The sequence below is a fragment of the Theobroma umbraticum genome, unplaced genomic scaffold, assembly GCF_002168275.2.
Source record: "Theobroma umbraticum cultivar Fairchild unplaced genomic scaffold, ASM216827v3 scaffold_30.0, whole genome shotgun sequence".
NCBI lineage: Eukaryota > Viridiplantae > Streptophyta > Magnoliopsida > Malvales > Malvaceae > Theobroma > Theobroma umbraticum.
Genome location: NW_018397254.1, coordinates 3,815,644 through 3,840,020, shown reverse-complemented (window position 1 = coordinate 3,840,020; position 24,377 = coordinate 3,815,644). Strand labels below are relative to the sequence as shown.

Below are 24,377 nucleotides of genomic sequence, written 5' to 3'. Positions count from 1 at the left end.
GGTCTACACACACGTATACACATCATTCATCTTAATCCTACCGCCTTAAGACCCTTTTTTGGACTCCCTACTCCTAATTAGTGGAAGAAAAGAAGAAAAAGGTGTAGCAATTTGCTCAACCGCAGCCTCTTGCCTTCTGCTATAAATATGGGATTCTGGTTTCTTAGCTTCCCATCCCTCACAAGCTCATCCAGCTTCTCTCCTCTCTATTTTCTAAGTTATCTTTCTCTTGTCTTGGTTACATTATTCTCTTTGGTACTGCTATAAACTTGGTAGCAGAAACATGGGGTTCTCATTAAAATTTCATTACTGCCTTGTGTCTGTCATGGTGCTCTTGCCTGCACTGTGTTACTCTCAGGACTATTTCGTCCGGTCCAGAGCAACTTACTATGGCAGTCCTGACTGCTTAGGGACTCCTAGTATGTACATTTCTCCTATGATACATGCATGCCTATTTATTTATTACTATTACAGTTCACAAGTGGATATACTTCTCACGGTCAATATTGACCGTGATTTTAAACCTTCAAATTCACTTAAGGGTGTTCATCATGAGCTAACAATTATGTGAATTCAGGTGGAGCTTGCGGGTTCGGAGAATACGGAAGGAGTGTCAATGATGCGAACGTGGCTGGGGTTTCCAGGCTCTACAAGAATGGAACTGGCTGCGGTGCTTGCTATCAGGTAAAACTTCAAGCCCCTTAATCATTTCGGATCTGAAAGCGACAGGCAAAGCAAGGACGAAGCTACCAAAGTGATGAGTTCGACAGAAATTCCCGCACGAATAAACTATTTCCCGCAAAAACCTTTAGAATAGTATAAATTTTTCACTTGCTAAAAGTATTTCTAGTGTTCAACATGTGCCCCTACTGCCTAAAACTAATTAAAAGTTTTCATTATCATTGGTTGCTTTGGCACTGATCTATAACACAAGTTGCTTCTTATTTTATGTTGCTAGCTAATCCATGACGCTTGCTTTTGCTTAATTAAACAAACTCAGGTTAGGTGCACGAACCCTCAACTATGTGATGATAATGGGGTGAACATTGTTGTGACTGACTATGGCGAAGGAGACCACACCGATTTCATCCTGAACCCCCGTGCCTACGCAAGGATGGCACGATCAAACACCGCCGCGCAGCTGTTTGCTTATGGCGTAGTTGACGTGGAATACCAGAGAATCCCTTGCCGCTACGGTGGTAACAAGCTCCAGTTGAAGGTTCATGAACACAGCAGATACCCAAGCTACTTGGCCATCGTAATCTTGTACCAAGCTGGCAAAAACGAAATCCAAGCCATTGAAATTTGGCAGGTAAATTATACTTTTTTATCACAAACTTTTTACTCCTTGAAGTACCGAAATCGTACATATTGTTACATAATTATATGCATTTGGTGTGAGCAGGAGGATTGTAAGCAATGGATAGGAATGAGGAGAGCGTATGGGGCAGTTTTCGACATGGCTAATCCGCCACAGGGGTCTATCAGCTTGAGGTTCCAAGTGAGTGGCAGCGCCGGTTTGACATGGGTCCAGGCACCAAATGTTATCCCCAGCAATTGGAAAGCTGGAGTTGCATATGAATCAGATATTCAGCTTGAGTAAAGTAGGAAATTTCAAAAGGAAAAAATCAAACTACTTGTTTTAATTCCCTGATTATATAGTTGCTTTATGATGTTACTAGTAAGACAGCAAAGTGCTTAGAACTTTGCCCCGCGCTCGATAAAATAAAAAGTTGTTATATGTACTTCAGCTTCTCGAATCAATAAAGTTACACCGTTGAAGATATTTTTCTTTACACTGATTTTATTATCTTGACGACGACGTCGTAATATTTTATTTTTATTATTTTTTGTAATCATTAATTAAAAAAATACTACATTTCAAATCCAAATCTTTACTTTTATATATTTAATTAAATCATTTCAATCTCAATCTCATTCACCTTTATCACTCAACTAATCTCTAAATTATTTAAAAGTTTATTTATTATTATATTCAATCAAATCTTTATATATTTCTTTTTTAAATTCAATAAACTTTGAATCATATTTTTATTTTAAATCAAATAAAATTCTATGACTAATAATTAATTAATTATTATTAATTAAAATATCACTTATCATTATATTTTACATGATATTAATATGACATATTAACGCATTATAATAAATGATTTACATAATTTGTTAATATGATATGATACACAATTATATAATATTTTTAACTTTTCATGTTAACACCATATGAGTATAAAATAATAAATAATATTATAAATAATTACAATTAATCAACTATTAATCTTAAAACCTTAACATAACTTCATTAAAAGCAATAAAAAATAAACATTTATTTAAATTCTCTTAAATAATTTTTTTTTAAAATTATTTCAAGTATATATGACTTTCTTTCGTAATAAAACGGATTGTTTATGTCACTGAATTACGTGTTTCCAGCTGCAAAATTATTCTTACTTCTCATCAGCTACTTATAGATGAAACATGCTTTTCCACATCAGGATGTTCACTGAAACTGTTTCAAAACATAAAATGGGCATGTAAGATGATAGGTGATGAACTAAGCGAAGTTTGAAGAAGCTCCCCAAAATTTAGAAAAATATGAGAAGCATTAACTTGTTTCAACTTCTTAAAGAATTCAATATAACAAGGCAATCGAAAGCTCAGAAGTTACAAATATGATTTAATGTTCAAGGTGGAAAACATATTCCGTCAGGCACTGCAATTTGCCAGGATCTAATTTCTGCTCTCTCACAATAGCCTGCTTCTTCACAGTTAGCATTTGAGAAGCAGGATCGACTGTCCAACCTTGCCGTAGTACATCTGCATGTGAAACATCCAAAATCAACAACATTGCTAAATACAACCAACATTGTTGTATCAACAACCCTAAAGAAATCGTGAATAGTACAGCACACACTAATTTAAGTAGACAACTCTATTAACAAAACAGAAAGTGGAACATTCAGCTCAAAAAAGGGTTAACAGTAAGAGCCAGTTTGGCAAGCCTATAAACTGCAAAATTCCATGTTTTTTCAATGGGAATTTAGCTTTGTATGGCCATCAATCTTGTTCCATAAAACCAGGAACTATATAAGAAATTGAAAAAGTAGCTTTCCTTTGCCAAACTTGTTGACAGTCTCGAGATTTATACATTTTGCGTGTACAGGGCACAAATGTTCAAATATCTGGAAAGGCAGAGGACTAGAGGTTTCAAAGTCAAGAAATGTAGACTCTACTCAAACCATAAGCAGCAAAAAGTTCAACATTGATTCACTGATTATAGATATAAACCAGACATGTCTCCAGCTTGCAATCAGGCAGTTAAACATCTATAAAGGAGACTTCATTGATTCAGAATATGATACATCCATCTGATTTCATATATTTATGTTTATACTATAAAGAGTCACATGGTCACAAAAAAAGCTTATCACAAACATCTATAAGCAAATAAAATAATAGAATATTCACAGCACAAACATAACAAGGAATGTGTGTACTTACAATTTGTGGCATCATCCTCACTCATTCCAAGAAATTGAGCTGCATCTTGGATGCTTATCGTTGAATAAGCAGATAGCAGCAGTCCAAACATCCTCTTAGTGTAAAGCTCTACAAAATAGACAGCAAATAAATGAAATAATGACCACAACTGCTATATTGCCTAAATCTTTTACATTCTCTAATATTGAGTCTTACTTAATTTTTACATGTTTTCACTCCTTCAATTTCAATGCATCTCAGTCAAAATAAGCAATTCAACTATCATTGCTTCTGTACTGAACCATAATGTTTCAATTAGCTATTACTTTTTATAATTAGCTCCTTTTTTTGTCCTTTTATTTATTTAATTCAGGTTTCATTTTTTAACATATATTTGATTATCTATCTAATAACACTTAAAGTATTGTAAAATGCTATGATAGAGAAAGCATGCCTGAGAAAGAAGCAACAAGAACTTGTGTTTCTTGACTCCAATCAAAGCCACGAATTGCGTCATAGACACCAGCATGGTCCCTTGTCCACAGCTTCTGACCTATTTTCCAGGCTGCAACCAACTCCGGTTGGCTCTCCTTGATTGCTGCAGGTATTGATTTCCAAAGAAACCTTGCACTATTACTGCAAAACCATTCCCTTCAAACATCAAATCCCAAACTAAACAAATGTAAACGAAAACAACATTTACTCCCAAAAAAAGCATTTCCTATAATCACATATAATCCAATACATATAACTTATTAATTCAAAAGAATAAAGAAAGAAAGAATAAATGGGACTTACATATCATCAACGTAGATGTGGCCGAGAAGATGAATTGCGAAAGGCCATTCGTCTTGGAAAGCAACGCCCTCCGCTGCCACCTGATTATTATTTTTTTATAAATTCGAATTAGGGTTTCGATAGGGTTTTGGGAATTCTAAAGGAAAACACTTGAACTATCTAAAAATTAGATGAACCATCACACACACAAAAAAAAAAAGGAAAATAAAAGATCAAAAGGAGTGAAAAGAGAGAAAGTACCTGAAGCATGAGATTGTCGCATATATCAGCGATCCTGTCGAAGGATTTGGAAGCCAATGCTCCATTCAGAACACTAAAATCCATATCTTCTTCTCTTCTGCTTTTACTCGTTCGATTTTCTTCTCCTCTGCTACTACTCTGTCAGATCGTTTTCCATGGGAGGTTTTCTTCTTGCTTCATTTTTGTCCCTCCTAAGCCCTATTTCATGGGCCGAAAAATTAAAGCCTATTTAAATGCGCCGAGTCTAAAGATCCAACCTTGAAAAGCCCAATCTTTGTCCACATGAAATTCAACGTGGATGAGCCTGCCCAAAGTGTCCCGTTAGTTCCGGTATTGAGAGCGTCTTGACTCTTGAGGGTTGATACAGGGACGTCAAAATCGTGTTCTCTAAAGGTTAAGGGTGGAGGACTCTAACCCAGCAGAAATAAGGGCCATTAGAGAAGTTTTTATTGGGTTTATTGCGATCAAATGGTGCCATAGGCTGGTTATTGAGAGCCATTCAATGAATGCTGTCAAATGGGTGAACAATCCAGCGGAAGCTCCTTGGAGATTTAGAAAATGTACAGAGAGGTATTCAAAATGGGATGCTAACAATGTCTTTAAGGAAAACAATCAAATGGCTGATAATCTCGCGTCTCATTAGCATTATGTAGTAGTAGGGGTAGTCAGGGGTTTCTTGAGGTTCGGGTTTGGGGTACTGGTTGGGCCAGGAGGTAGGGTTTGAAGCTCGATGTGCATGTTTTTCAATGGATCTTTTGTGGCTTGTTGCCGTTCTTCACCCTGACTTAAGAGTCAGTTTTGTGTTTACGTGTCCTGCTGTGTGCAACGGTGAATAGGTGCTTTGTGAGTTCTAGGGGGGATTTTTGATAATCACAAAAATAGGGATAGGGATTTTCTTTTGTAAACGTTGGGAGATGGATGGAGTTTTTTTTTATTTTTTTTGTATTTTTCGATTGGTTAAGTGGTTTGAGATTAATATGTGTTTCTTGCTAACACATTGAAGTCTCAAACCACCTTTGTATTATTTTGGGAGCCATGTTTCCCTTTCTATTAATGAAATCACCTTTCAAAAAAAAAAAAAACAAATGTTAGAAGGAGATTCTAAGTCGAAAATGGATTTTGGATAGAGATGATTGATGTATTTTGGTCCCAATTCTCAACAGTGTCTATTCCATTCCATTATTTGTTCCAAGTGCCAAGGCTTGTTAATGGAGAGTGATCTCATTATTTAAGCCAATAAAGGTGGTGGTCACTTCCTCTCTCTTTCTCTCAAATTTTTTATGCCTATCTTTCTGAAATGTGAAAGTATCAATCTAAATTGAACCTAGTAGTAATACGTGTTTAGGGAGATCCAATTTTTTGTCAAAATTTTATTTTAATTTATAAAATTATTTTATAGCTTCTCTGATATGTTGTTTGCTGCAACAGTTGAAGGATGACTAGAGAAGCTGAGAACAGTGCGTACTTTGTTCGGGGAGCAAAGGCATGGGAATGAGAATTATAGTCAAGGATATGCTTTCCTAGCACCTGTATCAGTCTCATTTGGAGCACAAAGTGTATCTTGTGATCAATAACTTCTAGTGTTTTATTTGTTTAAACTCCAATTAATTGGAATTAAAATTTTGTTTTTTGTTGTTTTCATTTTCTTCCTTTTTTCTTCTCTTCTTTCCCCATGTTCGCTTCCTGCTTGCTACTTTACTACTTAAGTCTATTCACATTAAAGCCATGATTCAATAGTTAATTGATGACCAGAGTTATAAAGCCATGATTAGCAGCTACTGCTAGCCTACTATATTTCTTTCTCAATCTTTTTTCCATGGTATTTACAACCCAATGTGCCGTACAATCACCAAATGGAAGACCAACAAGAAGAGCCACTACCCACTTCAGAAAAAAAATACTACTGGAATTTATGCACACCTATCCTACAGAAAAATCACACTTGCACTCTTGCTTACCACACATGCCGACATCAATACAAACGTGCCAACAGTTCAAAAAAAAAAAAGGGAAATTCAAGACCAATTTGCTATATAAAACCTGCAAAACAGAAAAATTAAGTGTGATCTCAAGTCTTAAAATTTTCCACCACCAGTGACACTTGTGAAGAGCTTAGTTTTGTTCTTACTGGTTTGACAGTCTTGATAGTGCGTTACAACCCACCAAAGTGATGGCATTTTGTGGATTGATGCAGCTCTTACTATTTAGTCGTGTTGATGGGATTTTTCCAAATAGCTTTTGGTTTTTGACTAAAAACAAGCAACTCTTTCATAAGTAACTGTTACATGAATAATCAATTTAAGAGGAAGTTTCAAGTTTGTCAAATAAATATATTCTAAGGCTTGAAGGTTTGAATTTTAAATTCAGCTAAACATCCGGAAACATATAAACTTAAACATGAAAAAATCAGAATTTTTGTTTTTTCAAAAATGACAAACTGTTTTTTAATATTTAATAAGGAAAGAAAAAGATATTCAGTGCTTTGGAACTATAGGTTTTGAAGGTGTATATGATTATTAGTTTCTGTAGCTCGAAACAACTTAACCATGTTTATGTTGTGATGAATTTTTTTATAACAAGAACAGAGGAAATATAAGGCAAGAAAAACAGAACCTTATCAATCAAAAACTTTCAAAAGCCTCCTTTTTTACCATGAAAGGAATGAAAAGCCTACTTTTGTAACAAGTGCTCGATTCCTATTCAATTTGGTGCATACTTTTTATTGTTTTAAGTTAGTTTAACTTTGTTTGTTATCTGTTTTCCATCCAGCTGATTCTTTATCTCATATTCTTCATGCTGAGATCTTCGTCAATTGATGCAATATCTAAGACTCATACGCCTCAAGCTCTCAAGAGGAATAGAAATTGAAAACTGCTTTCTCTTGATCGGTGAGGGATGAGGAGATATTTAGAAAAAAGAATAAAAAAATCTGCTTCTCTAGTCCTAATTCTTTAATGCTTCAAACCCAATAGCATAAAAAAAATGACGTTAGTACCAAAAGTAGAGTAATAATTCACGCATAAACTTTCAGAATCGACCCTGGAGATACACGAAGCTACCAAAAAGTGAAGGGAATGCTGACAAAAGTTAGGCAGTAACATTTGTCAACAGAACACATATCCTGATTCAAAGAAGGGTCTTAAGGGGGTCAAGAACGAGGTCTACGCATACATATACACATCATTCATCTTAATCCTATCGCCTTGGGACCCTTTTTTCGGACTGCCTACTCCTAATTAGTGGAAGATAAGGAAAAAAAGGTGTAGAAATTTGCTCAACAGCAGCCTCTTGCCCTCTGCTATAAATATGGGATTCTGATTTCTTAGCTTCCCATCTCTCACAAGCTCATCCAACTTCTCTCCTCTCTATTTTCTAAGTTATCTTTCTCTTCTCTTGGTTGCATTATTCTCTTTGGTACTGCTATAAACTTGGTAGCAGAAACATGGGGTTCTCAGTAAAATTTCGTTATTGTTTTGTGTCTGTCGTGGTGCTCTTGCCTGCACTGTGTCTGTGTTACTCTCAGGACTATTTCGGCCGGTCCAGAGCAACTTACTATGGCAGTCCTCACTGCTTAGGGACTCCTAGTATGTACATTTCTCCTATGATACGTGCATGTTTATTTATTTAGTAGTATTTAGTAGTCATATTAAGTGTCATCGTCAGGATTTTTAAAATTAACAAGTGGATATACTTATTCTCGCGGTCATTGACTGTGATTTTAAATCTTACTGCTTATGCAATGTTCATATGTCACACATGAGCTAACAATCATCTGAATTTAGGTGGAGCTTGTGGGTTTGGAGAATACGGTAGGACTGTCAACGATGCGAACGTGGTTGGGGTTTCCAGGCTCTACAAGAATGGAGCTGGCTGCGGTGCTTGCTATCAGGTAAAACTTCAAGCCCCTTAATTATTTCAGCTCTGAAAGCGATCACAGGTCAAGCATGGAGTTATGGGTTCGGCGGAAACTAACGCAAAATCAAACTAGTTTCCACTCAACCTTTAGAATAGTATAGTGTTTCTAGTGTTAAACATGTGCCCCTACCGCTTAAAACTAATTAAAAGTTTTCATTATCATTAGTTGCTTTGGCACTGATCTATAAACACAAGCTGCTTCTTTTTTTACGTTGCTAGCTAGCCCATGACGCTTGCTTTTGCTTAATTAAACAAACTCAGGTTAGGTGCACGAACCCTCAAACTGTGTGATGATATGGGGTGAACGTTGTGGTGACTGACTATGGCGAAGGAGACCACCGATTTCATCCTGAGCCCCCGTGCCTACACAAGGATGGCAAGATCAAACACTGCCGCGCAGCTGTTTGCTTATGGCGTAGTTGACGTGGAATTCCAGAGAATCCCCTGCCGCTACGGTGGCACAAGCTCCAGTTCAAGGTTCATGAAAACAGTAGATACCCAAGCTACTTGGCCATCGTAATCTTGTACCAAACAGGCAAAAACGAAATCCAAGCCGTTGAAATTTGGCAGGTAAATTTTACTTATTTATCACAAACTTTTTACTCCTTGAAGTACCGACATCGTACATATTGTTACGTAATTATGCATTTGGTGTGTGAGCAGGAGATTTGAAGGAATGGATAGGAAAGAGGAGGGCGTATGGGGCAGTTTTCGACATGGCTAATCCGCCACAGGAGGCTGTCAGCTTGAGGTTGCAAGTGAGTGGCAGCGCGGGCTTGACATGGGTGCAGGCACCCAACGTTATCCCCTGCGATTGGAAAGCTGGAGTTGCGTATGAATCAGATATTCAGCTTGAGTAAAGTGCGTCAGGATTGCGCTTCTAGAAACAAATAAGTAGACGTAGTTGGTTTTATGATGTCACTAGTAAGACAGCAAAGTGCTTAAAACTTTGCCTTGCGCTCGATAAAATAAAGAGTTGGCTATGTGTGCCGTTGCTCATGTATTTTTTATTTTATTTTTTTTTAAGATTAATCATCATAGACTTTCATTCAAACTGGGATGAACCCAGTAAAAAAGGAACATGACGGTCAAGAGTTAGAGAGAACCAAGTAACACTATACAAGCAACAAAGAATTGCACCCACCCCCCCCCCCCCAATCAATCTCATCGTAACCAAGAAAGAACTAGCAAAGGGCATCAGTAAGATCAGGAAACAGGACCAAAGACACTGTTCCCTATTCTTGCTGATCACAAAATCCATTCATGCCAGTCTACCATCACGCTATGACCATCAGACCTGATACAGAACATCAAAAGGTACCTGAAGCATGAGATTGTCGCATATATCAGCAATCTTATCGAAGGACTTGGAAGCAAATGCTTCATTCAAAACACTAAAATCCATCTCTGCTTCTCTTCTCCTTTTACTCTTTCGATTTTCCTCTCTTCTACTATTACTCTGTTAAATCGTTTCTTTGGGGGACGTTTTTTCTTTTTCTTTTTTTCCCTTCTTTAGCCCTATTTCATGGACCGAAAAATTAAAGCCCACATAAATGGGCGGCGTCCAGCTTCTACGATTTTAAGTTTTCATTTAACATAAGGATCCAACCTTAATTCTTTATAAGCCCATTCTTTGTGCACTCGAGACATGGCATCCATGTTCTTGTCTAATTCCAAACTTAGTTCGAAACAATCTGAATTGAATGTCCAATTGTGACATAAAATTCATGTTTTGCCTAATTTGAACCGATTCAAATTTCTATTTTAAAACTATACGAGGAATTTTCTACTTCTAATTGAAACTATCCGAACTTCTACTATAATTTGTTACTTAAATTTTTCCGTGCCCAAGTTTAGAAATTATTACAAATACTCATAATTTGTTTTGATAATTAAAAATAACAATCCATAATTTCTTTTGATAATTAAAAATAATGATAAAAAAAGAGTACTATAGATGTCCAATTTTAATTAATTATTTTTTTAAGTATCAAGAACAAATATACAACAATTGTGTTACACAAAAAAGTGAACGTAATTCAAAACGAGTGGCAAGTTCATGAGTTATTTTCATACTTAAATGTTTTAAAGGGTTTGATATAATGGTTCGGATATGAAAGTTGTTAAAAAGACATCTTCTTAACCATGCTTTATTTTTTCCTTCTTTTTTAACAATATATGCATCACATTATCAAGTATTACTACTCCACTTCTTAAAACTTATATTTACTATCTAATTACGTATTCTTTCCATATCATCCAATAAGTTGTTTTTTAACGTACTCTTCCTATAACCTATTCTTCCCATAATGAATATACTCTTTCCATAATAAACTTATTTTTCTATACAAAACGTGTTCTTTTAAAAACATTATCCAATTACGTGCTTATAATATCTAATGAACCGTTATTTAAACTGCCTTTCCCATAAGTCATCCTTCACAAAGTGGACATACTTTTTCCATAATAAGCACATTCTACCGTACAATACAAAACATATTCTCCTAAAATTGCTCTATTTGCTCTTAAAAAAACGCTACTATTTAATATAAATATGAGATTTTAGCAATTAAACAAGTGATCAGAAAAATATCAAAAATTACTCTCAAAACTTTCTCTAAACTCTTTCAAATGTTCTCTTTACTCAATTCTTTCTATCCATCGCATTCCATCACCCAAAACACTTAAATTTCAAAAACTACTCTAATCTTCCTTTTTGTCACCTCCAATAAATTTGGTTTTGCTTATTCAAAACGTACTCTCTTTACCAAAAAAAAGACCCTCTACAAATAGTATTTTGAATTTTGATTGATTACATATTGTACTCCAAAGTTAACTTAATAGTTACTAGCCCTCCAATGCAAAGGTCAAAATCCCCTCGCATATATACCAAAAAAGATAACATCCCAGATGGTGGGGAAATTTCTATATTTGACTATTTTTCTCGATTTTCCCTTTAAAGTAGAGTAGTTTATCAAAATGATTACACCGCACATGCAAGTCCATAACATTAACTCTGCAATTAGCTTCCTCACATGCGTCTTAGAAGTACATTTTTGCCCGAAAACTATGTTCTAGGAACAGCTGTGAAGAATATAATCATAAAGAGGTCTCCTATACACTGATACAAGCAAACAAGGAGGGCATCATAAACATTCTGCGGCGGGCAGCTAGTCTTGGCAAGCATGAAATTTGAACAGTTACATGAATGAAGCATACGATAGTGCAGCATCTGGATATTGTAATGCCTGCAAAAATTTAAGCAGCAACCTTAGCAGAACTTCATTACAAACCACCATTTTTTGCATCCCGGATATTGTTTCTTTCTGCATTAAGCATAGGTAATTTCAACAGCATCTATTTATAGTATTATGATTTTTTATATTTATGCACTATGTACATATTTGTGTATGATTTAGAATTGGGAAGAAACTTCACATCATAGAGGAGACAAATATAATGTTAGGCGTGATACTTTAGAGGGGTAAAATCTCTAAAGTTAGTGCTCTTCCCCTTTCCATAGCACAACCCACAACAAGAATTTGCCCCATCTCATTAGCAACTGCTAAAATGAGCACAGATATTATAGCAGCATCATATGCAGAAATGACTGCCAGATTATTAGCTTTACATGTGGGATCAAAAGTGAGTAGAAATGTGCATTAAATTGTCACAAACCAAATCCACAACTGACACAGGCAAAAATAGTCTGTGCATATTAAAGTTTTGAATCCACTCAAGTCATATGAGTGTAATTCCACAAGCAACTAGGATTTGCCATGGATTTGAACATCTTTGATTTATATATTGATCAGTTTGTAAACATACAATGTGAGCATCCATAAGCACATATGTGTTTAGAGAAAAAGATCAGGTGTAACAAATGAAAACCAAAAACAAAATTAAATTCATATACACATATACATAGCCTTTGCATATTTATATATACATAACTATGTCTATGTGCATTAATACCTAATAAAGGTTAAGGATATGTGAGGGGAAAAGCACTTACAGTGCAAAAGTCAGTGCTTCTTCAGGAATCCAAAAGAGATTTTAGTGTCATGCTTCAATACAGCCTACCAGTGCACTCTGAAGAACCACAATAGCAAAATTTCTTCTTTATGTTACCATTCTCATCACGAACCTGATCTATCATATAATTGTAATGGTACGTCAACTCCTGCAAGGGAGGAATATTCTCAGCAGCAAAGAGCATTATATGTGGGATTCTCCTGTCATCATGATCATAAAGGACATTTTGTGCATACAAATTAGGTGAACAACTATGGTTTATGAATCTTCCTATATTGCCATGCTGTGCTGCATCGATGGTAAAACCACTGTCTTGCACAACTTGGCAAACACTTGAATGCGCATCAGGCATTAGGGTTGAAAGACCATCCCACAGAGAACTTTCACTGTAGTTGTTGCCAATATCAAACAGATACTCATCATTCCCTGTTCTTTCTTCAGCTTCTCTATCTTCGAGGAGCTCGCCAGCATACTCACAGATGAAACTTCCGGAAGGGATAGAATTTAGGGATCTAACACCCCAGCCTCTGGATTCTGTTTTAAAGATTTCAAGCTGAAATTTTATGCCACGCTGGCTCACTCTATTATAGCAAGAAGCAGGACATTTGCAAGAAGGACCACATTCATAGACAAGGGGCTTTGCCTCAACAATGGCCCCATTATGGTTATATGGGATCTCTCCTCCATTCTTCATTGCACAGGAACATTTCCCAGATTCTGAACATCCATCAATACAATCACAACCTTTGAGAGGAATAGGGTGGCACCAGTCAGGATAGATCATGTGAGCTACATACACAAATGGTGGAGGTTTCTCACTATCTATGGTGTTTATAGCACAAATGGGGATTACCTCCTTCCTCTGTGAGATATCGTGTGCACAGAGCCCTTCCCGCACTTTAGATTTATTAGATTTCTTTACAACTTTCCAAGCAAGCTCTGGTTGACCAGGAATTCTGACCAGCTTAAATTTGTAGACCAGCTTACCATGTGGTCCTGATTCTTGCTTATACTTCTCCACCAAATAAAGGCCATCATAAACATATGTTTTACCTCTACCTTCTAAGAAATCAGAAGACCTTGTCTCACCGCGAATAACCCTCACTGGATTCCTAACAAATATGCTATTTGCCAAAGCAAGGTTTCCTCTTTCAAGTTTCTGGTCTTCTGGTTGCTTACCTTTCTGCATAACATTTCCTCCCTGACCCATGTAAGTCAAGCCATCTGAGTTATCCAAGTCATTCTCATAGCCCCCTGATGCTATAACACTAATAGCAATGGTCCTATCGCCTTGCTTTACATAATCTATACCACCCTGACTTAGGCGATGAAGGCCAACAATATTGAGCTCCACAAAATAATGAAACTCATCACCAACTTCAACACCTGGTACAGGTCCAATGATCTGTTTGCCTGTGTTAATGTATTTCCCTTTCTCTTTGAGAATCTTTGCAGCTTGGATATCCACCCTCTTAAAGGTCTTTCCTTCTCCATTCAACTTCGATTCTTCTTCCTGTAAGAGCTTCCGACAAATGGCTTGGAATAGGCGTAATGTCTCTCTCACTTTGTTCCGAGTATTAATTGCATCATTATCATGACCCACACTACTTGGACAAGAAGGAGGAAGACTCACATCATAACTGTATGATCTCAGACCAAAATTATCATTTGTGTAAGGCCTTGTGGGAGAAGAATTCTTCTTAATACATGTTTCTTCAGGGCTCTCTGCTTCATTCTTATTTGCTACTAAAGCATGGTTTGCCCTTGGTAGTAATATGAAATTGTTCTTTCTTTTTCTTTTAAATGAAACACCCTCCAGGTCAAGTTTGCAGGTCTCTTTCCCTTGTGGCAGTGGACAAGTTGATGAAGCCATGAGGCCTTGCACAATTGACCCATCCAATAAAACTTCTTGACTCCCACAGTCCTCCTCCAGCAATTGATCCTCAAAGGCAGGTGAATCAGAAAGCTTTGTCTCAAAACTCTTGTCCTCAGCATAAATTACAATATCACGCATTGGATTTTCCTCCAAACCTCTAATATATCCATTACTTGTCTCACTAACTTGCTTGGACTTGCTATTAAATTCATTTGGATAAGTTTCGCAAGGAGACTTGATGCTCTTTTCTCTCATATCTTCCTTGTCCTCATCCATATCGTTCCTGGATGAAGCTTCATAGGCACCTTGCTTCCTCATTTTTTCAGAAGCCAGCTCTTCAGGTTTAGATTGAATTTCTTCTGCAGAGAGTATAGGAGCACTACCTCCTATTTTACCTTCTAGAGCATTTACATCCTGAACATCCTCTATCACTTGTTTCACATCAGTACATATAGTCTCCTCTGAGGGCTTTTCCACATTTACAAACTTCTCTAGATTGAATTTGTTCTTTAAAGAGGTAAGCCATTTCGTGCGCTCCTCCTCACTAAGAGGTGGAGCATTTCTTCCACAAAATGGAGGGAAGTCTCTCACAGCAGTGACTCCTCTACGAGGACGATAATTTCTTGCTGAAGTCTTCTCCAAACTGCTCTCACCACGATGGGATTTCACACCACTTTGTGGAACCACCTCTTCTTTAAAAGTGGCAACATTCTCCTGAGGTAACTCCTTCTGCAAACCAGAAATTTTAAACCTCCTTTCACACTCAATTTTGTCTGCCCGATCAGACACCAATGCTGGGTTTTCTTTTTCAGAAAGGACCTGCCATTGTGCTTGCTCACTTGGTCTATTGATTGGTGCAGCCAACCTTCCACACCCTGGTGGAAAATCCCGAACAGCAGAAACTTTACGCTGCTTATACTTGGGTGCAGAAGCAAAGTGACCATTTTCAGTTGACACTCTTCCCAGCCTTCCCTCAGAATGACTACCACTTGCCACTTTTAATGTCTCTTTATGCAGCATGTTATCGGAAACCCCCATTTCAACTCATGTATTGCAAGTTGCACAAAAAGTAACCTAAAAAACCAAAATAAAATATTATTAGACTGCAATTAGCTCAAAGATTAAACAAAAATTAACCTAATTCTCTATTTCTAACCATGAATGAAAGTACAAACAGAAAGCAATTAAAACGAATCCCGTGGTCATGAGACTTTAGTTTCTAACATCAGCAAAAGACTATATCAACATTCAAATCAAGCCATGAAAAAACCTAAAACTATGCCCCAATATTGAAGAACAAGCCAATTGAAAACGAGGGGATTAAAAGAAAAGCAAATAGCATATTTCAAATGGATGAAAAAATAAAACTCCCTATTCAATCAAAAAGCAACAAAAAAAGAAGGAAAAATGAATCAGTGGATTAAAAAAATAATGCGATTCATATATCTAGTTTCTCGTAAACTCTAAAGCACCTAATGACAATAATCAAGTTTTATTTAAAATATATCTAATTTTTTGCTGAACTTTTCTTGGAAACCAAACAGGACTAGAAACTCAAACTCGATATCCATCAAAACGGGAAGAATAGATCAAAATTAAGAGGGGAAAGAGAAAAATGGCCGTGTTACCATGCAACAGAAATTGCTAAAATAAAGGCGGAAAAAGAAGTGATCAAAGAAATGTTAAGACCGTCCATTATGGATTTGAAGTGATCAAAAGCTAATTAAACAGACGAGATTTCAACAAGAATAAAAAGTTCACCCGAAAATCTTCGAGAAGAAGAACATGCACGAGATGGTGGAAGAGGAATGAAATGAGGAAAGAAAAGGACGGTTACTGATGAAGAATGAGCGCCATTAGAATGAAATCAACGGTGAAGATCGTCTAAAGTTTTCGATAGGAAGCTGAATCGTAAAATGGAGGATTTTTAGCTCGTAGTGGAGAAGGAAATGTGTGCGTTTTACCGTTTTGATTTGTCTCCTTCACGAGATCATTGCCGGAATGAAGAAATACTTGCTGCTTCGACTGCCGCAGTAGAAACGGCGTCGTTTTGCCAAATGACAGATGCTTAAATGAAGGGGTAAAATACACCTTTTTTCTTAGTTTTGCTAATAATTACACGAACTCATTATTATTCGAAATTGACAATATAAACAGTATTAATGGTAAATATAAAATATTTAAAATATTCATTGAATAAAAAAATAAATACAAATAATATGTCAATAACTAATTGAAAAATTTTATTAAACAACTTCAAATCTCATAACTCAAAAATGTCAAATTCTCACAACAAATTTTGAAATTCAAAACTTAAATCAAACATGAATTTATAATTTCTAAACCCATAAATAAATTGAAAAAATCAACTCAACAACTCAACTTTCATTTTCTCGTCCACCTTTTGACCTCACTTTAAATCACTTAGTAAAAATCAAACACAAATTCATAGTTTCTCTTCACAAGTCATTTATGAGTTGAAGTGCCAATAATCAACAACAAATCTAAAGCATTTCAACAATGTAATCAAGATTTTGTAAGAGTTTTAACTTCTAATAAGTTTAAAGATAAAAAAAAAACGAATCTATTAGAATTTGAAATGAGCGATCTATTTTTAAAAAATATTTTTATTAAACATATAAGTCACGACTGTTAATATTTTAATTAATTTGATAACATATTAATTTTTTAAAATAATTTTATATTTCATTAATTTTTTAAATTCTCATTACATAAAATATAATTTTTTAATTTTTACAATTTCTTTTTTGCCCAAGCATCCTCTTTCCTTCTCTCATTAAATTTTCTCCACCGTAGAAAGCAACGATGGCAAACAACATGACAAGCTTCGAGTGAACGTTTCTCAACCAAATCTGACCACGAGAACGTCAAATTATATGCTCCCTAACCAGATCCAATACAGGATCTATCACTTCCTTACCAGATTTGACCACGAGAACACTAGATTTAGCATCCCCACAACGTCGATGAGCACAAAATCACATTGGAAGGGTGCAATCTGGTGGTCTAGTGATTAGCTTGAAAAAGCATCGATAACCTCTTGAGAGAAAGAAAAAGAATAGAAAATAGTAGACAAATAATAAAAGCATTTTAAACATTTTACATTTCCCTGTTAATGTCGTGTACACACTTGAGATGGATTGTCTATTTTAAATACTAATAGACCAATGTGAAATTATAATCAAAACTTAAGGATTATGGTATTTTACTCTTGATGGAAACACTAACAATTAACTAACACAAAACTTATAGAAATACTAACAATTAACTAATGATAAAATTTATGTGTTTAACAAAAAATAGTCTTTTGGGGCAAAATATCTATTTCGGATACAAATGGATCTGTGGAATTTTGAGCAAAATTGTTTTACTCAAATATAAACCCATTTCCATACACCTTTAAATTTTTAAGTTGATAAATGTTGAATAAAAAATATTTTTATTATCATTTAATTAAATTAGATGATGATATTTGTGTGAGTTTTATAACTCAACAGTTCAACTTAAGACGAGTTGTCATCAATTTTTTTTATTTACGTGTAATTGATCATCTGAGTGAATTTATTTTTCTTAAAAAGATCTTAGACTTTGAATTAGGTTCTTCATGAATAGATTTTAGTCGACGAAGCAAATTAGATTCAAGAGTTCATTTACGTACGAATAACGTATTAGCACACTCATAACATCTATTTGATTAATATTTAATTAATTATGTGTCTTTTAAACTTTATTAAATAAAATCTAGTTCAATATTTAATTTTATTTTCTTTATCCATTTTCTATTTTTATAATTTTTGAAATTCTTTCACTAAAAAATTCTCAAAAAGTGACCTCTTTTTAAAGTTCTTGAAATTTCATCATTAGAAAATCTCTATAAATTTATGTAATATTCTTGATTTTTAAATGACCCAAAAAATAAGAATAAAAACAAAAATAAAAAATTATAATCATAAAAAAAATAAAAAATCATTAAATTAAGAAAACACTTTAATCAAAATGTTGAAAAATACCAATTAAAGTAATTTCAATATAAAAAGAAATAAAAAGAAAACTCGCATAATTGACTTGAAAAACCAAAAAAACAAAAACTAGACTAAAGGGTTAAGATTATCCACATGGATTCTACAAACCCAGATACGAAGGGCAAGCCAAATTGATTAGATCCAACTCATAAATCTCTTTTTTAGCTAATGCAAAATGACATCCTATTGAAATTATTATATATCTCATTCTATTATTCTTTTTCTTTTTTTTCCTTTAATTGGAATATTTTTTTAGAAACTAAATCGATTCTATTCTGCTAAATACTTTTGTTAGGGTTTTTTTTTTTCTCATTTGCGGCACTGGTGCTTGGTATATTTATACTCAATGTGTTTTATTTTTTCTTGAATTGGTTTAATGAGTTTTGATTCACTCTAACTTAATTTCTTCTACATTTTTTTCAATTCATCTAAGATTAGGATGGATGTGAACTTATTCTTATCTTTTTCATGTTTATCTCTTGTGTTTATTTTTTTAAAATTTTAATTTTTTAATATTTTTAAAATTCAATAGACACCTAGACGAAATTCTTCGTTATTTTTTATTTTTTGAATTGTTTGAGAATAATTATGACTTTTCATATTTGTAAATAACTGTTGACTAATAATAATAAAAAAATCAAAAGGACCCACATGCATTTTGAAAAAAAAAAGTTAAAATATACTTTAAAAGTGTATTGAGAGATTTTTTGTATTTTACCCACATAACAAATGTCTCATTCGCAATTACTCTCTCACTATTTTTATACAAATATCGGTGCCAATCAAAGGCTGAGGGAGGGGGCCTAGTAAGGCCTCTCGTCCCTCTTCAAAAAGTTTCAAAATTTATAATTTTTTTCTTATTTTGTTTTAAGTAGTTGTAATTTTATTCTTTATTTTTAAAAATTTTATAGTTTCGCACTCTCAAATATTAAATATTTTATTTTTATTCTCTCAAACTTGAAATTCTGGCTTTATCTCTGGTGCCAATTATATGGTTTTATGTGTTTATACTTAATTTACCCATCATTTAAGGGATACCTCAATCTAATTTTGTTACTTACCATAAACTAATTAAATATAATTCTTCATTTTTTTTCTTAAGATATACTTTATATTCGTATTTTTATCATAATATTTATGTTTTGCATATTTAATATATGTTTAAATATATATGGACAAAATACATTTAGTAGACATCATTTGCTGATAATATATGTTAAATTGTATTGTTTTTATGAAAATTTTACGTTAAGATTTTAAGCATAAATCAGCTCAGTTATTTTCTAATTATACATTGTTTATTTTATTTTATTTATACATATTATTTTATTAAATAAATTTGTATAAATAGTAATAATACTAAATTTTCAAGCTATTGAGGCCGTGTATAGTTGCAAGCCCGGCTCAACATCTCATGCTCTTCAAGGTTGGGTCAGGCTTGGTCCGTTTGGACAAAGGCTTTGTTCTAACATGAAATCAAATATTTACAAGTTTTCCGAAGATTTATAAACGAAGGTGATTCAGATAATTTAGGTATTAGAAGGCGATATGATACTTTGAAAAATAGATATGTATTTACCTTTAAAAATATTATTTTATATAATAATCTCGAATATTACATTTATAAATTTCTCTTAAATTACTAATATCAAACAAAATCTCTAGATTCAAAAAAAAAAGAAGACATATATCTTGTATTTAATAGATTTAAATGAATTTGGCATCATGAGCTAAGTAACATTAAATGTAGTTAAAGAAATTATTTAAAAGCTAAAATAAAATAGTAATAATAATAAGTTGTAGGTGTTTATATCATTTTGTTTTGATATAATATTTACAAAAATCATAGATTATTTGAATATTTATTTTTTATTACGTTCAATCAAAATCAATCTTATATTTTTATTTTGAACTAAATAGATTCTTATAACAAATTATTTACTAACTATTGTTAATTAAAATATCATTAATCAACGTAATATTAACTTAATATGTTAATAACGTGATATGTTCATATAGTACAATAACATTGTTATGTTATAAAATGATAAACAATATTTTTTCTAATGATAGTTAGTTAATAATAATTATAAATATTTATTTAATAAAAAAATATATATTTGATTGAATATAATAAATAAATAAAATTTTATTTAAAATTATTTTAAAGTACAATAACTTAAATTTTAATAAAACATGTCTTTTATCTTTAAAAAAATACTACTTACTCTTATCACATAATTTCTTTTTTTTAATGCTTTCCCAGATTATCATTTTTCTATTCATACAGTAAATGGGTCAAAATCTAAATTCAAAAGATAAATGATGTGTATAACTTGATTCGATTTTATTTAATTAGAAGAACAACTCATAGACAAATTAGTAATTAGATTTGTAATGAAATCAAATAGAAAACAAAATTTTTAGAGGAAAATTAGGAATTACTATAAGCTTAAGTATTATTTTTAAATTTTAATCCACTTTAAATATTTAAAAATGCTTGGAAAAGTAAAGGAGGTCGTCCATATCAACGGTCCTGATTTCCCGAAGCAAAAAAATACGAGGGGCGTCATCCGACCGTTAGTTTTCCACATCACCAAAAAAAAGGCGGGAAATCTCTTCAACAAATAAAAAATTGAAGAAATTCTTAAAAAAAAAAAGAGGAGAATGAAAAAACAAAAAAGGTTATATAAAAGGAATCTAAAATACAAGCTTCTGTTCAAGTTATATTTAGGCCGGTTTGTGAAAAAAGAAAAAGGAACCTCGGATGGAACCAGACGATCCTTTTGGTTGGATAACGGAGCTCTGCCAGGTGTCATCCTCTGAGGAGTCCCGCTTACGACGCTGTTCTTATTTTGGACAGTCGGATTCTGATGATTCCGACTCGGAGTGGCAAAATCCGCTCGACATCCTGATCGTTGCCGCCGGCATCACAATGGTGACTCCTCCGGAATCACAGCAAGACGAACCAGAAAATGACACAAATACCCTTCCCGAAGACCAGGAAATCTTCCACACGCCTCCCGAGTCCAGGGCCACCTCCATCTCCACCTCTGTCGATAACTGCAACGATGTTCGAATGATCGGCGATGGTCTTGATCACGACGGAGAAACCGTGGTCGTTGATGCTGATAGTGCGGACAGCAGGAGGGCCGTTGATTTGGGTAGGGATTCGGATCTAGGGTTTTCGGAAGTGGAAGTGGATTCGACACAGCGAATTGAAGCTAATTCGAAACCAGACGGCGCGTTTGGAAGGAAATCGGAAGAAATTAGGGTTTCAAGAAGAGGATTTTCCCCAACCGGACAATTATCAACTGAATCTCCATCGAAAAAGTTGAAAAGTTTGGATTTTGAATCGCCAAGTGTACGATTGGGGACTTCAAAGGGGGAAAACACAGACGATATTTTGAAATCGTTGGAGAAATGGAACTTCAAGACAGTTAGTCTGTCTCCGAGAGCTAGTTCAGAATTAGAGCGTGAAAATCAGCAAAATTATGAATCTAATGAAGTTGGTGAAGGAAGTGTTAGGAAAAGAAGGCTTGATTTGCCGACTGATGTTACTGAGGGTGAAGAAAGAATTATGAATAGTAAAAAAAACGATGGTGAAGGAAACGATGGGGAGACAAGGCTTGAATTTTCGACTGAGGATATCGACTTTCATCCTGAAAAAAGAAATGCGGGGAGCGAAAATGAGAATGGTGAAGGAAATTCTGGGAGAAATAATAAGAGCGTGGAGGATATCGATCAGTTTAGATTCACTGGTGGGAATGATTCGAATTCGCGTGAAATGAAGGAGAAAACTGATAAAAAAAGGGCATTGCCCTCATGGGCTAATGGGAGAGTGGGGGCTGATGAGAGTGTTGAAGATAATGAAAGGGAGCCGGTCCAGGCTGATACGGATTCGGAGACATTTAGTGAGGATGTTGAGGATTCAGAGAGTTTGAGTGAGGAGTTTGAAGAAATGACGCTTTTGAATATTTTGATGGAACTGGCAAAGGATTGTGAGGAGGATAGGAGTCTCGAATGTCTTAGTCTTTTGGAGGTTGCAGAGAGAAAAGGGATATAGTTTTTTGACCAAGTGGTAGGCCGCAGGAGAGGAGATCTAAAGAGAAGAGATAGCTGAAACTGAAAGAGTATTGGGTCTTCTTTTGGGCGCGTTTTGTCCCTTGGGTATGGATGGAGGGAAAAGGTCCAGAAGGAGATTGAATGAAGCTGTTTTTCTGCTACATACGCAGGTAAATTGGAATATGTGAACTTGTAAAACTGTAGGGTAGATTTTGTAGTTCAAGTCTATGCTCTATATGGAGGCTTTGCTTGTATACAAATACAAATGACTGTTACACCATGAAAATACTTTTGTTTGTGTAAAAAGATCTTTTAGTTTTTTATGCAAAACTTCGATTATGATTGTTTTCTTTGTGTAGCTCCTGTGTGCGCATGTGTGCATCCCCTGTCTCTCTGTGGGTGAGCTTCTCCACACGTGTTGATGCCTTCATTGGTTGGTCTATGGAAATGGACCATTAACGCAATATCTAGAAATTATTTGTTGTTTAAAGTCAAGCGTTGTGGATCAAAATTCAGTACCCGAGATGAAAACTGATTTGCGCTAAAATTTGTCAAATAAGGAAACAGGTGAAAGGTACTTCTTTTTCTCCTTTTATCCCATCAATTAAGGGATGTGTAGTACTAAAGGACTTACATTTGCATCAAAGCATAGTGTGCTGCACTCTATCGCTCTTTTTTCATTATAGCTCATATGTCATTTTAAAAGAATAGATGCCCACTTTAGTAGGTAATTCCGGATATGCAAAGCAAAATGTCAGCTGCCCTTAGCCAACAAAATAGCCCCATGGTCGGCCATTGCACATGTAGTAGTAGTAAAGTTTCTGGTGTATGTGCAGAGATGGATAAGTTACCCTTTCTGATTTTTGCCTCGCACATTCTTCTTTTATTGATTTCATGTCTATTGTCAAAGGATTTAAAAATTTCCAAACCATACTTTTAGTCGAATGCCCTTCCCACCTTCCACAAAGAAAGGAATGGTGGTCTGATCACAGGTTTGATCTGATTTGGGTGCGTTGTTAACTTGTTTTTGAAGTCATAAACAAAGAAAAATTGAGCTTGTTTTCCAAGGATGGGAAACAAGATTGAGTAGGGTTTTAAACTCAGGCCTTTAGTATCTTTATAACCAAACAAACAGGAAGTTGACATCCTGTGCTGCCAGATGGAAACGGTCCTGGTCTCAGACTTAGACCTTATTAGCGATGGCTTGTTGGCAATGTGACATGACTTTGAGAGTCTACGGCCATTATCGGGCACTAACTGTGATGTCAATATCATTGATTAGACATCGTTCTTAATTCTCCTTATCATAACTTATTTACGTAATTTTTCTGCCTAGCTAGAAATATCAAAGATTGCTAACGTATGATTCAACAAGCTTGCGTACACCACTTGGATAATTACTCATTCAGCTAATCAGTTTCATGTCATGCATTTTCAGTTGCTTCGTGGACGTCTTGTATTGCCTTGACTCATTTGAGCATAACCAATGCAACCACCTATGAGCAACAGTGCAATACTTTAAAAGGCCCCCATTGCTTTTGAACGCAGGGATTTTTCCCCGACCCAAAGAAGCATGAGTTAACCTCAAGAAAGGATGACCCGGGTTGTCAACTTCAAGCGCACTTGTTGGGGCAGTTCAAACAACTGTAAGTGTGGGTTTCTATTGATTTCCTAGAACGACCAGCCATGCACGCTACTCATCAAACGCAATTGTCTTAACGCAAACTAGTCGGAGGTTTGCCAACTTAAATTCTGCTTTCCATCACATATTCACATTCTAAATCAACCACCTCAAAGACACAATCCTTTATCCCTTTGGACCCTTTCCCCCACCTTTCTTATCCTAGGGTGATTGCTTGAAAGGACAAAGATCTTATCAACAACGCCCCTACAATCAAATGATA

The 24,377-nt window shown here is 34.8% G+C and overlaps 4 protein-coding genes and 1 pseudogene across 8 annotated transcripts; 3 read left to right on the top strand and 2 right to left on the bottom strand.

Annotated features, from left to right (window-relative positions):
* The first annotated feature begins 162 nt into the window (after window positions 1-162).
* On the top strand, window positions 163-1,796 carry EXLB1 (expansin-like B1). The gene is made up of 4 exons (XM_021430383.2): window positions 163-419; window positions 578-684; window positions 1,001-1,312; window positions 1,406-1,796. Exons 1-4 carry the CDS (start codon window positions 284-286, stop codon window positions 1,601-1,603), a joined length of 753 nt encoding a protein of 250 aa, XP_021286058.1. The 5' UTR covers window positions 163-283; the 3' UTR covers window positions 1,604-1,796.
* A 789-nt stretch (window positions 1,797-2,585) lies between these two features.
* Window positions 2,586-4,733, bottom strand: COP9 (COP9 signalosome, subunit CSN8). Its single transcript, XM_021430122.2, has 5 exons — window positions 4,540-4,733; window positions 4,300-4,379; window positions 3,956-4,137; window positions 3,523-3,630; window positions 2,586-2,838 (listed from the first exon to the last, which is right to left on the bottom strand). Exons 1-5 carry the CDS (start codon window positions 4,621-4,623, stop codon window positions 2,699-2,701), a joined length of 594 nt encoding a protein of 197 aa, XP_021285797.1. The 5' UTR covers window positions 4,624-4,733; the 3' UTR covers window positions 2,586-2,698.
* Window positions 4,734-7,895: 3,162 nt separating this feature from the next.
* LOC110417672 (expansin-like B1) lies at window positions 7,896-9,314 on the top strand (annotated as a pseudogene). Its single transcript, XR_016351417.1, has 4 exons — window positions 7,896-8,123; window positions 8,322-8,428; window positions 8,716-9,023; window positions 9,116-9,314. The product of XR_016351417.1 is annotated as an expansin-like B1 (transcript).
* A 2,061-nt stretch (window positions 9,315-11,375) lies between these two features.
* LOC110422080 (histone-lysine N-methyltransferase, H3 lysine-9 specific SUVH6) lies at window positions 11,376-16,337 on the bottom strand. Its single transcript, XM_021435857.1, has 3 exons — window positions 16,127-16,337; window positions 12,470-15,439; window positions 11,376-11,702 (listed from the first exon to the last, which is right to left on the bottom strand). The coding sequence occupies exon 2, from the start codon at window positions 15,401-15,403 to the stop codon at window positions 12,524-12,526; it is 2,880 nt and encodes a 959-aa protein (XP_021291532.1). The 5' UTR covers window positions 15,404-15,439; window positions 16,127-16,337; the 3' UTR covers window positions 11,376-11,702; window positions 12,470-12,523.
* A 4,690-nt stretch (window positions 16,338-21,027) lies between these two features.
* LOC110410063 (uncharacterized) lies at window positions 21,028-24,207 on the top strand. 4 transcript variants are annotated; one of them, XM_021419651.2, is made up of 3 exons: window positions 21,028-22,643; window positions 22,833-23,040; window positions 23,912-24,207. In XM_021419651.2, exon 1 carries the CDS (start codon window positions 21,176-21,178, stop codon window positions 22,472-22,474), a length of 1,299 nt encoding a protein of 432 aa, XP_021275326.1. In that variant the 5' UTR covers window positions 21,028-21,175; the 3' UTR covers window positions 22,475-22,643; window positions 22,833-23,040; window positions 23,912-24,207. The 4 variants fall into 4 exon arrangements, with proteins under 4 accessions (XP_021275326.1, XP_021275320.1, XP_021275332.1 ...); XM_021419645.2 differs by having other exon boundaries at window positions 22,833-23,047; XM_021419657.2 differs by having other exon boundaries at window positions 22,833-23,047; window positions 24,022-24,076.
* The last annotated feature ends 170 nt before the right edge of the window (window positions 24,208-24,377 follow it).